Source organism: Aricia agestis, chromosome 3 (genome assembly GCF_905147365.1).
Source record: "Aricia agestis chromosome 3, ilAriAges1.1, whole genome shotgun sequence".
NCBI classification, from domain to species: domain Eukaryota; kingdom Metazoa; phylum Arthropoda; class Insecta; order Lepidoptera; family Lycaenidae; genus Aricia; species Aricia agestis.
Genome location: NC_056408.1, coordinates 15,946,785 through 15,963,372, shown reverse-complemented (window position 1 = coordinate 15,963,372; position 16,588 = coordinate 15,946,785). Strand labels below are relative to the sequence as shown.

The 16,588-nt window shown below is 39.2% G+C and overlaps 2 protein-coding genes across 2 annotated transcripts; one reads left to right on the top strand and one right to left on the bottom strand.

Moving 5' to 3' along the window:
• Window positions 1-7,515: 7,515 nt before the first annotated feature.
• On the bottom strand, window positions 7,516-10,599 carry LOC121740508 (cytochrome c oxidase subunit NDUFA4). Its single transcript, XM_042133225.1, has 3 exons — window positions 10,434-10,599; window positions 8,800-8,946; window positions 7,516-7,654 (listed from the first exon to the last, which is right to left on the bottom strand). Exons 1-3 carry the CDS (start codon window positions 10,473-10,475, stop codon window positions 7,598-7,600), a joined length of 246 nt encoding a protein of 81 aa, XP_041989159.1. The 5' UTR covers window positions 10,476-10,599; the 3' UTR covers window positions 7,516-7,597.
• An 821-nt stretch (window positions 10,600-11,420) lies between these two features.
• On the top strand, window positions 11,421-14,682 carry LOC121740323 (MOB kinase activator-like 1). The gene is made up of 5 exons (XM_042132992.1): window positions 11,421-11,592; window positions 11,784-11,950; window positions 12,226-12,453; window positions 12,783-12,946; window positions 13,484-14,682. The coding sequence occupies exons 1-5, from the start codon at window positions 11,579-11,581 to the stop codon at window positions 13,562-13,564; spliced, it is 654 nt and encodes a 217-aa protein (XP_041988926.1). The 5' UTR covers window positions 11,421-11,578; the 3' UTR covers window positions 13,565-14,682.
• The last annotated feature ends 1,906 nt before the right edge of the window (window positions 14,683-16,588 follow it).

Genomic DNA, 16,588 nt, shown 5'->3' with positions numbered 1-16,588 from the left:
GCTTCGACTCTGCGCTAGTATAAATTGACTCTATTTTATGAAAATTACTTTTTTCTTTTTTTTTCTAAAATAAACTTAACTTTTTTATTTTTTTGGTAAGTATAAAAAAATCTTTGTCATCATGTAGAAATATTAATTTAAAATTACGTTCATTTCAATCGCTTGTTTAGGCCTCAAAGGACGTAGAGAACTTAATCTGCTGCTCGAAAGAAAAATAAAACAATAGCAATTTCTTGTATAATTTATGGTTTAAAGTACTTTAAAGTATTTTAAATCATTATGGTCTAATGCAGGTGCCGTCACACAAGGTGCATTTACAATAGCAAACAATGAATTAATGTCTTAAATTAAACTAGTGATGGAATTATTTTATTGTTAATTATAATATTATGGTTAATTAATTTTAATGTAATATGTATGTAGTTAATAAATATTATGTTTTTTAAATGTATATTTTATTTCAACCTTGTCTAAACTCGAGATCTTAATTATGATCAGCTGCCTTGTTTTAAAAACCTAATAAGAGCTTTAACCCGTCGATTGTGGGAACACGAGACGCAATAGATATTCTATTGTGTCTCGTTCACCGGTGAGTGTATGGGGCTTGATGAATTAAAGGAACCATTGAAAAGTATAGTTAGGTAAAAAAATCTACTTGTAGGGCCACCACACTATCCACATAATATTGTTACGGTACATGGTATACGGACACGTGGTGCGCAAGTACATACTCGAACCTTCTAAAAAGGTCCAATATTTGTTTACGTGTTTACCCTTTATTTGTTAGCGTGTTTGAATTTAGACCTTATGACTGAGTCCATAAGGTCTAAATTAAATTCAACTTACTGCACTTATCGCAAGGACGGCAGTTTTATTGTGGCACATGCCCGAGCCTCCTAGAAATTTCCCACGGTTGTTTACTTGTTTACGTGAATCGGGAAATTTCTGGAATTCGTCTCGCCATATAAAAAGAGCCGCAGGCAGGCCCGGCAAGTCAGTCAAATCCTCGAACCCTAGCACGTAACAACTGGTGTCAGAAATGCGATTTGGAGATGCCATTGACTCCGAGAGAGGACTTCAAGGGGAGTGTCAGGACAAGGGCGCAGCGAGCTGCTGCCATTGACTCCGAGAGAGGAGTTGCGGAGGCCACACCCACTGGGGACCAAGCTCCGCCCACTGAGGGACAGGCTCCGCCCACTGGCCACGCCTACCAGGATCCGCCCACTTTGGATGAAGCCACGCCCACTAGCTCCGCCCACCGGGACACGCCCACTGGCCACGCCCCTCTGGCTCAGCCCACTTTGGGCATGGCCACGCCCACTGGCTCCGCCCACCAGGCCACACCCACTCAGGCCACGCCCACTGGCCCCGCCCACCAGGCCCCACCCGTAGCTCCTACAGCCCCCCAAGTGGCCCTTCATTTAGAAAGTTTAATTGAATTAATGGAGCTGCAAAGGGCTGAAATCAGAGCGATTCGAGAGGCACAAGACCGCAAGCTTGGCGCTTTGCAGGAGTCTCAAAAAGCTGAAAGTCAGGCGTTGAAAGATTCTCAAAAGGCAATGATGGAGGCACAAGACCGCAAGCTTGGCGCTTTGATGGAGTCACAAGAATGCAAGCTCGGCGCTTTGCAAGAATTTCAGAAGGCTGAAATCAGAGCGATTCGAGAATCACAAGAGCAGCAAAAAGACCTCCAAGAAAAAGCACTTGGAGCTATAAAGGATGTTAGTGACACGGTGACTAAGCTTCGTAAAGATGTCGACGTAATGGACGAACGCGTTACCGGGTTAGGAGTGGATGTGAAAAATGTAAAAACCGGCCTCACTGAACTTCAGAAGAAAGTAGTGCACCTGGAAACCACAGGAGTCGCGGCGTCTAGTGGAGCTTCCGTAGTGGTACAAGGACCAAGAGTTAAAGTGCCACCATACGACGGTACTACTTCTTGGAACGCTTATCGTCAGCAATTCCAGACGGTTGCTTCTGCCAACGGATGGACTGACGAACAATGCCTGACCGCTCTCACTGTCGCGCTCAGAGGGCAAGCCTTGTCAGTCCTGGAAGCACATACAGGAAATGGGTTCAAAGACCTGATGGAGGCCCTTGAATCCAGATACGGGGAGCGACACCTGGAGCACGTGTTCCGTGCTCAACTTCGTGACAGATTCCAACGCTCAGGAGAGGGACTGCAACAATGGGCGTTGGAAATTGAAAAACTGGTCAAGAAGGCACACCCAGGAGCCGATTCCAAGATGGTTGACTCGAATATTGTTCAAGCCTTTGTCGACGGAATCAGGGACCTGCAAGTCAGAGCTGCGGTGAGGCTACGTCACCACACCTCGCTTAAGGAAGCATTGGCGCATGCTTTGGAGGTCGAGGCTGTTCGGCGTGACATACGGCAGACCTATAAGATCCGTGAGGTCTCTGAGGAAGTCAAGGAGGTTAAGGCTCCTATAAAGAAAAGTTTTGGAGCCATGTGCTACAAGTGCGGCGAGAGGGGCCATCTTCAGCTCAACTGCCCGCAGAAGGAGACCCAGATGGCAAGAATGAAAAGACTCGAGGAACGCATTGAACAAATAGAGGAGCTGAAGAAGCAAGGGGCTTCGTCCCCTACCCGGGAGCAGCGAAACGAATAAAAGCCAGGACTAAGGGGCGAGTACTGGCTGATGCGGAGGAAGCCCCAATAACGGTTGTCTCCCAAGCAAGCAGCGGGAATAGTCTGGTAATTCAGGGAACTATTAACGGGACGGATTGCAAAATGACTCTAGATACAGGAGCCTCTAGAACGATAGTGAACCCAAATTTGATAAAAGCCGCAAGGAGGCACAAGAGGAGAATTAACTGTCGGCTTCTTACTGCCTCCGGTCAGCCAATACCCGTCCTGGGACAAATGTCAGTTACGATTAATGTAGGGGGGTCCTCATACCCTCATGACGTTATCGTGGCTGAGATTATGGATGATTGCATCTTGGGTTTGGATTTCATGAAGAAGCACAACTGCAGAATTAATGTCACCGACGGAGTGTTCAAGTGTGGCGAAGAAGAAATTTTCATCCTTGGAGGCGCTTGCGGGAAAGTTGAATGTGTAAAGAAAGTCATAATACCTGGACGAGCGGAAGCTAGAGTGCTGGTGAAACTACCGCCAGCTGGAAAGAAGAAGTTAAATAGATGCGTGTTGATCGAAGACTTACCTACCAAGACATCAGCGCAAAAACTGATGACGGCGAGAACCCTTGTTAGTGGTAGCAGTAACGCTGTGGTCAGGGTTTTGAATCTTGGTGATCGCGAGATCTGCTTGAACAAAGGTGACGTCATTGGAAAGTGCGAGGAAGTTGTCTGGATGAGAAAGTGTAGTTCGATCACAGGCTCAGACTCAGCAAACATCAGCAACTATGGAATAGTGACTGAGCTACTCGATGACTGCAAGAGTAATCTGACTTATTCGCAGAGCATGAAAGCTAAGAAGTTTTTACAACGCCACGTGAATATCTTCTCCAGTCAGGAAGGCGACCTTGGAAGAACGTCGATGGTTCAGCACAGGATAGATACCGGAAGCGAGAACCCAATTCGTCAACGAGCAAGACATCTACCCATTGCAAAGGAAAAAGAAGTTGAAGGCCTTTTGGAGGACATGAGAAGGAATAAGATAATTGAACCGTCTGCAAGTCCGTGGTGCTCACCGGTTGTATTAGTGAAGAAGAAAGATGACAGCACAAGATTTTGTGTGGACTACAGACGTCTCAATGATGTCACTAAGAAGGACAGCTATCCATTACCTCGAATCGACGACACTCTGGATACATTGAGTGGCATGAAATGGTTCTCGACCCTGGACCTGAAATCTGGATACTGGCAGGTGGAAATTCATCCAAAAGACAAGGAGAAGACAGCGTTCTCCACCGGTAAAGGTCTATGGCAGTTTAACGTCATGCCCTTTGGATTGTGCAACGCACCTGCCACATTTGAGCGACTCATGGAGTGTGTACTGGCAGGCTTAGTTGGAGAGGCTTGCTTAGTCTATTTGGACGACGTCATCATTGTTGGCCGCGACTTCGAAGACCATTTGCGAAACTTAGAACGAGTTTTCGCCAAAATAGAGGGGGCCAAGTTAAAGTTGAATCCGAAAAAGTGTCGTTTATTCAGGAGTAAGGTGAACTATCTCGGCCATGTTATCTCCAGTGATGGAATTCAGACGGACCCGGAGAAACTAGAAGCAGTCCAAAATTGGCCAACCCCTAAGAATAAAACCGAAGTGCGGGCATTTCTTGGCCTATGCTCCTACTACAGGCGTTTTGTTAAGGGATTCTCAGAGATAGCTAAGCCATTACATCGGCTGACAGAAGATAAACGACAGTTTATTTGGGACGAGACTTCCGAAGATTCTTTTCAAAAACTAAAGAAACATCTGTGTGAAACACCAATCCTGGGGTATCCACAACCTGAAGGTCAGTTTATAGTCGACACGGACGCAAGCAACACGGCCATTGGAGGGGTGTTATCTCAAAAACAGGGTGAAAGAGAAGTTGTAATTGCATATTTCAGCAAATCTTTATCTAAGCCAGAGAGAAACTACTGTGTGACAAGAAGAGAACTCTTGGCTGTCGTAAAGACGCTACAACATTTCAGCAAGTATCTCATCGGCAGACAGTTTTTACTGCGAACTGATCACGCAGCCTTGAAGTGGCTACTACAATTCAAGAACCCAGAAGGCCAAGTAGCTCGATGGATTGAACAACTCCAGGAGTATGACTTCAAGACGGAACACCGCAGCGGAAAGGCACATGGGAATGCCGACGCACTTTCGCGAAGGCCGTGTTCGGAAGAATTGTGTTAAGCAGGAATCTAATGAAGTAACATTAAAGTTAACGAAAACAAGTCCTTTGGGCCCATGGGAGAATGATGCTATGAGGGAGGCTCAAGAAACAGATGACGACCTTCAGCACATCATCACATGGAAGAAACGGGGTGATGAAAAACCAATCTGGAGTGAGGTTGCACCCACTGGCGCTATCACTAAGGCGTACTGGGCGCAATGGGACAGCCTGATACTTCAAAACGGAATACTCTACCGGAAATGGGAGAAGACCAACGGCAGAGAGTTCCATCTTCAGATAGTTGTCCCAAGAACGAGAGTACCGGATGTTCTCCGTGAAATGCATGATGGCGTATCAGGAGGTCATCTAGGAGTAAAGAGGACGTTAACAAAAGTGCGAGAACGATTCTACTGGTTGCATTGTCGAGACGATGTACAGGATTGGTGCCGCAAATGCACTACTTGCGCTGCAGTGAAGGGACCACAGACAAGGAGCCGTGGGAGCCTGCGCTTGTATAACGTTGGCGCACCGTGGGAACGAATCGCAGTTGACGTAGCTGGGCCATTTCCTGTAACGGAATCAGGAAACAAGTATTTTATGGTTGTCATGGATTACTTCACCAAATGGCCCGAAGTGTTCGCCATACCAAACCAGGAAGCTACAACAGTTGCTTCTAAGCTAGTCGAAGAAGTAATATCTCGCTTTGGTGTGCCTCTAGAAATCCATTCAGATCAGGGCAGGAATTTCGAATCGCAGGTCTTCCAGGAAGTGTGCAGAATTTTGGGAATGTATAAAACGAGGACCACCGCGTACCATCCACAGTCTGATGGAATGGTTGAGAGATTTAACTAGACCCTTGAGAGGCATTTGGCGAAATTGGTAGATGACAAACAAAAGGACTGGGACAAGTATATACCACTCTTCCTTCTGTCGTACCGTACCGCCGAGCATGAGAGCATAAAAGCTACCCCGGCGTATGTCAATTACGGTAGAGAACTACGAGTACCAGTAGACCTTTTGACAGGAGGATCACCGGAAGAACCAAAGACCGTACCAGATTATGTCTGCGATTTAAGGGAAAAGATGCGTTATATACACGCCATGGTTCGGGAAAATGGGTTACAGTCAAGTGAGAACATGAAGACCAGATACGACCGGAAATCGAATACAAGCGGCTTCGAAGAAGGGTCACTGGTGTGGCTGCATAACCCAACTCGCCGAAAAGGCAAATCTCCAAAGTTGCAGACCAAGTGGGACGGCCAATACAAAGTGGTTACCCGATTGAATGATGTGACTTACAGGATTCAAAAGCAACCAAGAGGGACATTCAAAGTGGTACACATAGACCGTCTGGCGCGTTACCATGGCAGTAACAATGATGCTCGGGACGAGCATCTCTAAGAGGGGAGTAGTGTTACGGTACATGGTATACGGACACGTGGTGCGCAAGTACATACTCGAACCTTCTAAATAGGTCCAATATTTGTTTACGTGTTTACCCTTTATTTGTTAGCGTGTTTGAATTTAGACCTTATGACTGAGTCCATAAGGTCTAAATTAAATTCAACTTACTGCACTTATCGCAAGGACGGCAGTTTTATTGTGGCACATGCCCGAGCCTCCTAGAAATTTCCCACGGTTGTTTACTTGTTTACGTGAATCGGGAAATTTCTGGAATTCGTCTCGCCATATAAAAAGAGCCGCAGGCAGGCCCGGCAAGTCAGTTCAATCTGAGCGATCTTCGAGGCGACATCAAGTGATCAATAGTGAGTGAACCAGTGAAACCTGCGACTTGGCTACGACCTAGGACAGTGATAGTGCTTAGTGATTGGACCTAGTGATTTGTGTTTGGACTTAGTGCTAAGTGTTGTAACCTAGTGTTTAGTGCAGTGTTAATAAAGTCTTCAAGAGAGTCACCAGGTCTTTCTCTCCAAATCCTCGAACCCTAGCACGTAACAATATGGTAAGACTTATTGACTGCAATACCATCTTTCTCTGTTTTAAAAGTTGTTGAAATCAAGCATTCTAGTTTCTTGTTAGTTTGAAATAGTTATCACTTACTTGCTAGGTTACTTTTTAGGGTTCCGTAGCCAAATGGCAAAAAACGGTACCCTTACAGATTCGTCATGTCTGTCTGCCTATCTATCTGTCCGTCCATATGTCACAGTGGTAAGTAGATAATATAGTCTGTGAACCGCTTTAAGATTTTGATACGAAAATGAAAAAAATATTAAAAATTTTAGGGGTCCCCATAGATACAACTGAAACAAAAAAAAAACATCTAACCTATGCGTGTGGGATATCTATAGATAGGTCTTCAAAAATCATATTGCGGTTTCTAATATATTTTTTTTCTAACCTGAATAGTTTTACGAGAGAGACTCTTCCAAAGTGGGATGGCCCCCCCCCCCCCTCTAACTTCTAAAAAAAAATATATGATGTACATTGCTACAAAAACTACCAACGAAAATGAAACGAAAACGAAAAACGAGATCTAGCCAGTAGTTTTTTTATACGTCAAAAATGGTAAATCTTTATTTAACTTCCATTAAATCAACTGAAATATGAAAATAAATCAAAAACCTCTTAATTTCATAAAAAATATACCTTATTGCTGCTGCGGCAACCCTTCATGGGCGAGTCCAACTCGCACTCGGCCGGTTTTTGAATACACCAACCTTAATAATATAGGTAAATAAAACAAAGATAAAGTTATCACATATCTATTAATTAAATAAAATCATCTAGGATCGTAATACATTGCTGATGACACACGTTAAGCAATACATTTAGAACTTAGGTGCTGGGGACTCTTCCTTCGAGTAATCTCTGATTGGAGAGTAGAACTGCAACAAAAAAACATGTTGAACAAAAAGCTGGAGAAGAGTTTCAAAGAATATTCAATTCTTTTGGATTGACCACACCTACTGCTGGATTCATTGGTACAGGTTTAACCGATTCAGTGCGGATGACACGGGAGCCGTGTCATACGCGTTTTTAACGTGTGGCGTATGACACGGGAGCCGTGTCATTTGAAAAACGATTGTATCTCCCTCAAATTACACTTTAGAAGGTTCTACTCTGAACAAAATCATCTTAATTTTCCACGTAGAACAAGACTATAGAATTCGCCTCTGAATATTCTGTTCATACATTTTGTTGTGGACCCCGCATACTATCAGAATTCTGACGTGTCAAAATGTATGAGCGGCCGGGCTTTTTAGTAGTAAACTTTTAAGAAAATAAAGAAGTAATATTGGGAGTCCTCATGGTTCCCATCATCAGATCACCACTTTTGTGAACATGGTACCAACTCGGAATCGAATCAATCGGAACAAATACCATATACAACAAAAGAAAATTTTTGAAAATCCGTTCACAGACGGCGGAGTAATCGTTGAACACACATAAAAAAAATATCCACAGCCAAACGTATAACCTCCTCTTTTTTGGAAGTCGGATAAAAAATATCAACTATAAACTTCTTTAAATTTATCTACGAACATATAATTTACTTTGGAAACCCAGATCTATTTAATATAGGTAGGTACTCATTATTCTAACTTCGAAACCTACAAAAGGTTTGCAACATCTGAATAAAAAAATCGCTTACCTGCCATTTTCAGGTTTACACTTAGTAAAACTACTCGAAATAAACTTAAAACAACGTAGCCTTCCGTCAACAACAATAGTTTGGGTTCAATTAAATAAATTAAGTTAATACAAGCGTAAAAACCACAAAAAACCATAAAGCTTTTTGAACGTGGCAGATGACACGGTAGCCGTGTCATCTACTTCTATGGCGTATGACACGGCTCACGTGTCACGGAAAAATTGTATGCCGCCACGACTGAAAGTCTTCAAAAAGGTGCGCCGCATTGAATCGGTTAACAATGAGTACTTTTTACCTGCTAACATCCTCATTTACCATTTAAGCAAATATACTGATAGCTTTGAGATGGATTTTATAGAGAAAAAATATTGTACACACTTTGTATTGCTTGTTCCTGTATTCCTGCCACGGTTCAGGGTTAGATTTCCTGTTCCAGCTTACATCAGGGGAGCGGGTGGCGAGTCTGAGGAGGTAGAACCCGGAGGCGCAGCAGCCCAGACCCACACACACAAACAGTGGAATTAACTAAAAATTAAAGTATATAATATTAAAGAAAGCAAAAAAAAATATTACCATTTATTACATTAAATATGTCACACAGTACATTATATTCATGTATTTTACATTATATCTTGAAAGTAACATTTTGTAGTTTGGCAGTGAACTGAATGAATCAAACAATAATAATATCTATGGACATTGGATGCTTCACACCACATCAGTCTGGCCCTATGCTAAGTACCTGAAGGACTTGTGTTACGGGTACCAGACAACGGAAATATATTTAATAATTTTATACTATACATATTACATATATTTAATACCTTGATCGTGGGAAACCCAGACACAATAGATATTCAATTGTTATACGGCCGCTTGAGGCTTGCTGGGTTAACAATCCATAAAATAATAATAGGATCCAGATTTTGAATTTTTTGCATTTACTGAATTTAAGAATTGTTTAACTTTTTACTGGAAATGACCGAATAATCTAAATGTATAGAAAACACCTAAATTTGTGTTTATGGGTGGAAACACCCTTAACATGGTCAAAAAGCTAGTTTTTTAAACTTTGCGTGCTCTTTTTTGACCTTTTCATTAGCCATTATCATTATGATAAATTTATTTTCCAACTCCTCTTTAAAGAGAATTAACTGAGATCAACATAATTATTTTATGGTCAAACCTAGTTTTTTTCTTTACGCTTATCACTTTTTTTATTATCTTCAATTATTGATGCATACACATAAATATTAAATCTATATATTAATATGTGAGCCAAAAACTTTGTATCCCTTTTGACGAAAAATGGGGAAACGTAGGTGAATGAAATTTTGCACAGTTATAGTTTATATGGTGAAGGAGTGCATCGAGCTAATATTATTTTGAAATTATGCTTTTATCATACATTTTTTTAACAAATAAAACATTACACACACTACAACACACACACTAGGAAAAATGACAGATTTTTGAGTGACAAGCCTATACATACGAATTATACTCTTTTATTTATGGTTGAAGTCTGTTGACAACATTGACATAAGAAGACAACAAGGTGACAAATTGAAAATGGATTATCGTTTTTTTTATTGAAGCGCATCTAGACACTGCTTACACGGCCAGTCTGAGATCAGCTGAGTCCCAGAGACAAGCGTTAAAAAAAATAATTACAAAATATAGAGTAGTAGTCCTAATGCCGTTGAAACTAAGGTCGAATATCGACCATTGGGCGATCTCTAGTAATAATAATAAGACCAAAATGTTTGATGAGTAACCAACTGAATGTCCATAGGGACAGGCATACTTTTTTCAGTTTATGTTTTGAGAAAATTAGTCTTACTAAAGGCATACATTTAAGGCCTGTTTAAAATGAAGTAAAATAAACCAAATATTAGGGACATTAATGTTTAAAAATAAATGATTGGTATAAAATCGAGTAAGCAAAATTGATATAGGTTACTGATTAGTTATGTAATTGTTTTGTTGTCAATATTCTTTGTAATACTTACAGCCTTATGCTTCTTCAAGCTTTGAATGCTTAGCCCCTGCATATTTTGTTTAGTTCTACACTTTTTAAGGAAAAATCTGCTTTTAACTTTGGTAATTCCAAATAATTCCAGCGATCGAACCACAAATGCGCAAGAAATTATTTCTTGTCTGTCATGTCACCTGTCAGCAGTGTCCGCTGTCAAAAGCATGTCAAAAGTCAAAAGTAATGTTGCCATTAAATATGTAATTCAAGAACTTGTTGGCACTTGGCCTGTACTAAACTACTAACTACTAGAGTCTGGCCAACGAAAGCTGAACCAAGCATTTATTTTGATTGGCAACACTATTCTGCCAGTCGATGGTTTGCGGTTGCACGATTTCATGATCTTGATACTTGGTCATAATTATTATTTTATACTCTTGTGATCTTTTAATTTTTCATACTAGACATGTTATTTATTTTAATAAATGGTATTTTTATTGAAAATCTTCACGAAGATTCGGATGAGAAACAGGAAAGTTTCCATCATACCATTGTGTTACCTAATTACCCATCGAATATTCTACTCTCTCGTTAATACCGATTAGACAAAAACACAAATAAAACACAATTGTTTTACGTGCACTTTTTCCACTATATTCATTTATTATTATTACAAATTTTAGCTAAAAACACGACCGGTTTCGAAACAATTCTACTAGGCTTAGTTAGCAATATATTTTCTAAGTCAGTATAGGCTATATATTTTTATGTTAGACTTTTCTTTTATAGGTGTATAATTTTTTGCACATTGGAGTAATATAATATCTAGCATCAGCAGAAAATGATCTAAATCTTTTTTTCCTACTACATTATGTGATACCATATAAATAATTTTTAAATTTGCCGCGGTTCGCTTGGTTCAGCTTTCGTTGGCCAGACTCTAGATAGAATCTAGATAGGAAAAAAAAACTAATGTCATCTCCAGCTTTTTTTTTTACTGTCAAGAGTGTCAAATAATCTGCTCGAACTTCGAAGCACAATTTCTGATTTGTGTGACAGAAATTTTACAAAATAAAATTACAAGTTGTAGACTGTAGTGTATAGTTATTATTGCTTTTAATGGTTTGGTGCTACGTTACTGGAATTAAGCTTAGAAAATAAGAATATTTAGTTTTAGTGACAATGAGCTTTCTTTTGTAAGTACTACTAGCGGAATACGGATTCGTTTCTATAAATAACTAAAAATCTTCCACTTACTTTCCTAGCTTGTTTATGTCTGCGGAAATAGGGAAAAACTCTCCATCTACCCCATGTGAACTTTATAAGATTTAGAAGGGAAGATACTCACTAAAAGCTGGGGTAAACTATAAATTCATTTATTTTTCAGTGGCAGTCGGTCTAACAAAACTTTTAAGCCTAAGAAAAATATACCCGAAGGAACCCACCAGTATGACTTGATGCGACACGCTGCGGCCACATTAGGGTCAGGAAATCTCAGGCTAGCAGTTATGCTCCCAGAAGGTGAAGATTTAAATGAATGGGTAGCAGTCAACAGTGAGTGTCAAATTTTATGGTCCAATAACTTTTGGTAGAAGATGAAATAATTATAAGTAAAATATTGATTATTATTAATATTAGCTACAACTAATTTGTACAAATGCTCATATATTTAAATTCTGAGCCCTATTGTTTTTTACTGTAGACAATGGTTAGTCAATCAGAATATGAGTCACTATTGGTACAACAGGAAATAATAGCACTGCCATCTGGGGCATGCCACAATATGAATAATACTGCATGCCTCATTTAAATATTTTTAATAATTTCAGCTGTTGATTTTTTTAATCAAATAAATATGCTGTATGGGACAATAACAGAGTTCTGCACGGAGGAGTCTTGTGCTGTGATGTCGGCGGGTCCCAAGTATGAGTACCACTGGGCAGACGGGCACACTGTGAAGAAGCCTATAAAATGTTCAGCGCCCAAATATATTGACTACCTGATGACATGGGCGCAGGACCAACTTGATGATGAGACTCTTTTTCCATCTAAAATAGGTAATGGTTTATTTATTATAAAATATTTTTGTGTACCAGAATTTTGTATACCTACTGATGACACAGAAGTCTCCCCTATAAGTTGATTTTGTCCAGAATCCAAAGATGGCATCCTTTTAAAATTGTTTCATCTTCTTCACTGCTCCATCCTTCGTACATTACTGTCAGGACTTTTTGTGAAATCTTGTTATCTCATTAGATTTCTTAAGCAAATATTTTACATATTTTTACATATTTCCTACGATAAGAAATTTCTGACATTGCTATTGAAAAAAAAATTGTAAATATAAAATTATCCTTGTTTTATATCAAGAATGTAATGTTTCCAGGAGTTCCGTTCCCGAAGAACTTCCTGCCAATGGCAAAGACAATACTGAAGAGGCTGTTCCGTGTGTACGCTCACATCTACCACCAGCACTTCCCAGAGGTGGTGCAGCTGGGGGAGGAGGCGCATCTCAACACCTCCTTCAAACACTTCATATTCTTCGTACAAGTGAGTCATTTCAAGAAAATATTTTCTTTGGATCAATACTGTATCTATACTTAATATTATAAAGTGGAAGAGTTTGTTTGTTTGTTTGAACGCGCAAATCTCAGGAACTACCGTCCGATCCGATTTGAAAAATTCTTTCAGTGTTAGATAGTCCATTTATAGAGGAAGGCTATATTTTGTCACGCTTAGACTAATATGAGCCAAGAAATCGATGAAAACGTGGAAAAAACGGGGGAAAGTATTTGAAAGGGCTTATCTTACGAACTACTGGAGCAATTTTTCTGTTATTTGGCACAGATAAGAAGTAGTCAGACCATGTGAAGGTTCATAGGCTATTTTTTGTGGAGTAATTTGTCTGTGAAACATCTAATTTATTACGCGCGCGGAACGTTGAATAAAATGTGGTATATAATAATAACAAAATGTTCTGATATAACTCCAATGTTTTCTTATATTATGGTAAAAACTAAAAATTTAACCTTACTTCAGCTCTTGGCAGCCTTTTAACAAACTACATCATGTTGTTTTTCTTTTCAGGAATTTAATCTCATCGAGCGGCGGGAGTTGGCGCCTTTGCAGGAGCTGATAGAGAAACTGACAGCAAAAGAGGCGCGATGAGGAATCAGACAAGTTATAACGGCCTCAGCTAGAAGCACACTTGACCAATGCGGTAAAAATAGTTATATATTTTGTACAAAATAGTTGTCATCCAAAATTACTTAGTTTCCATTGTTAAATTAAGAAGGATCTCCCAGACAAGATTAAGGCTCAACTCACACTGGCGCTTCGACTCTGTGCCAGTGTGAGTTGAGCCTTACACTGACTCTTGGATATACAATAGAGTGAGTGCTTATTATTCTTTATTATCGACCTATAAGCCTTACAAGTGTAGTGGTGAAAATTATGGAAAAAATCATCTCTGAAAAAATGAATACATTTTGGCATAAGGAGGGAGTGATCTCTGCCAAGCAACATGGATTTGTCAGGAAAAGATCAACCATAACCAATCTACTGACATGTGTACGTTTTTGGTGCAATGAATTTGATAATAAACACCCTGTTGATATCATATACCTGGATTTTGAATGTGCCTTCGATAAAGTTTCCCATAAACACCTTCTTTTGAAACTTGAACACTTTGGAATAAGAGGACGGCTTCTAAACTGGATTAGTAACTACTTGAAAAACAGAACATTCCAAGTTCGAATAGGTAACTCTCTTTCCAACTGTAAAGCAGTGACAAGCGGCGTTCCACAGGGCTCGGTGCTCGCAGCAGGCCTGTTCGGTATGTATGTAATTGATCGAGTTGCTATGATAAGATCTCACTCAGCCTTCTTTGCTGATGATGGCAAATTATTTGCTAACCCTCTTGTAAGCTCTATTCAAATACAGGATGACCTTGATCGGATACTTACTTGGACCAAAAACTGGTTATTAAGTTTGAACTTAACAAAGTGTTGTGTTTTGCACTTAGGAAACAACAACCCAAAATTACAGTACACCATTGAAGGTTGTCCTTTGACCTCTACTAACTCACATGCAGATCTGGGAGTTCAGATAACACACAACTTAAAATGGGATCAACATATTGCCAACATTGTCAAGAAAGCCAACTCGTTTGTTTACTTGGTTAAGAGGACCTTTCAAGTTGTAACAATTGACCTTTTTTTGAAAATATACAAAACATACATAAGACCACTACTGGAATATGGATTCCAAATTTGGAGTCCATACTTTCATAATCTTTTAGAAAGTGTACAAAGAAAGGCAACAAAAATACCGAAAGCACTTCGACATATGAGCTATGAAGATAGATTAAAGGCATTGCGCCTCACAGGCGCCTCCGTGGAGACCTCATAGAGACATACAAAATACTAACACATTGTTACAGCGTGCCAGAGCTTGAAGATATTTACATTAAGAAAGATGTGAAATCCAGGTCAACTCAAGGTCATCATCTCAGACTAGAACGTACACCAGCGAACTCGCTTGTAGCTCACAACTTCCTAAGCAATAGAGTTGTACAGACTTGGAATATGTTGTCCGATGATATTGTATCTGCACCAACTGTTAACAGCTTTAAAAATAGACTTGACAAATGGTTGATGACAAATAAGTCCTGCAAAAGAAATTAATAACGAGTGTGTGAATTACAACACTGTGTGATATGGTCACTATCAGCTAAATGCTGCTAGATCATTAACAATAAATAAATAAATAAATAAATTATTCCTATAATAATCTCACTATGTAATCTACCTACATTTTTATTAAAGAAGTGTTAGACAAGTGTGTTTCAAGTTAAAACTATAGCCTGTCAAGAAAGTGAAGAAATTACAAAGTGGCAACATTGTAGTGTCATCCCTTTCAAATCAATCTAAGAAAAAAGGGATGACACTACAATGTTGCCACTTTTTAATTTCTTCACTTTTTTGACAGAATATACATCCTTCTATGACTCGCTAATTCACGCTCATCTTCCAAACTGTACATTACACAACACGGAAATGAGTCTGTTATCAGTAGATAAAACATATTTTTCATATTTTAAAAATTGTTTGATAAATCTTTCCGAAATTATTGAACGACCTGAGACCTGATTCTCATAACCCGAAAGTTTCCTATCATTCGTGAGTCATGTGCGAGCCATAAAGTTAATAAACCTAGCGGAATAGAGAAACAATGGCCTGAGCAAGAGAGATGTCACTATCAGTAACATTGCGTGGTAACAAGAGACGTGTGATACATGACAGCAGCACGTCCGTTTTTGACGTCCAGTCGGCACGTGCCGCACGTTGACAATTATTTAATCTCATAGAATTCATGTTCAATTATGCTTGTGTAAGTGTATACGTAGTACGTACACATATTTTTCACACAGATGATAACCAATTTTGGTGTCGTTTGACAGCTCGAGATTGTTACTCTATTCCGCTAAGTATATTAACTTTATGGTGCGAGCGCGCGAATATGACAGTGTGTAATCGAAGTGACATTCAAGGAATGTATTAGAATCGGCCCCCTGTAATCTACCTTAAGTTGCTTTTCATTTTCTTTAAAAAAATGTGATAGTGAATTGAAGGTAATACAGCCTTTAATTTAACAATATTATAATTATTATTATATGGGTTTCATTGCAACAAGCGGTTAAGTATAGTGTTTAAGTTCAGTATATTTTTAATAATTAGTAAGGACATAATGTTTTTCTTGTAATAACTGCAGACCTAGGAAGAATATTGTTATAGAAGAATATTTTGTAATCAATATATTATAATAAATTATTATTAGTTTGTACAATTTATTTAAGATCTTATCTTATTTTGTAACGAAGTAATAACCAGGTGTTTGCCTTGTGCTTGATTATATTGCGAGAACAATTATAATCGCCTTTTAGAAGATATAATTGGGATTTAAACATATTTATTCTGAAGTTGCCTTATTTTGTGACTTTACACTAAAATATTTTTCCAAGCCTTTCAAGAAAAATGTAAAGATCTTAACTAAGATTAGGAGCCAACAAATTTTATGAAAAACTAGATTTGATACAAATTAGTTTAGGAACTGAATGCGGCACGGCCTAGCGTTTTTATACATATTATAATGAAACAAGTATTTTGATATAAGGAAATACAACCCTGTCAA

Excerpts from the sequence above, each read along its gene's own strand:
- LOC121740508 (XM_042133225.1), bottom strand. The coding sequence starts at position 10,475 with ATGCAGGGGCTAAGCATTCAAAGCTTGAAGAAGCATAAGGCT. Across the intron at positions 8,947-10,433 it reads GCTTGAAGAAGCATAAGGCT|TTAATTCCACTGTTTGTGTG; the intron begins GTAAGTATTACA and ends TTTAATTTTTAG. Across the intron at positions 7,655-8,799 it reads ACAGGAACAAGCAATACAAA|TTCTACTCTCCAATCAGAGA; the intron begins GTGTGTACAATA and ends TTTTTGTTGCAG.
- LOC121740323 (XM_042132992.1), top strand. Across the intron at positions 11,951-12,225 it reads TGAATGGGTAGCAGTCAACA|CTGTTGATTTTTTTAATCAA; the intron begins GTGAGTGTCAAA and ends TAATAATTTCAG. Across the intron at positions 12,454-12,782 it reads TCTTTTTCCATCTAAAATAG|GAGTTCCGTTCCCGAAGAAC; the intron begins GTAATGGTTTAT and ends TAATGTTTCCAG.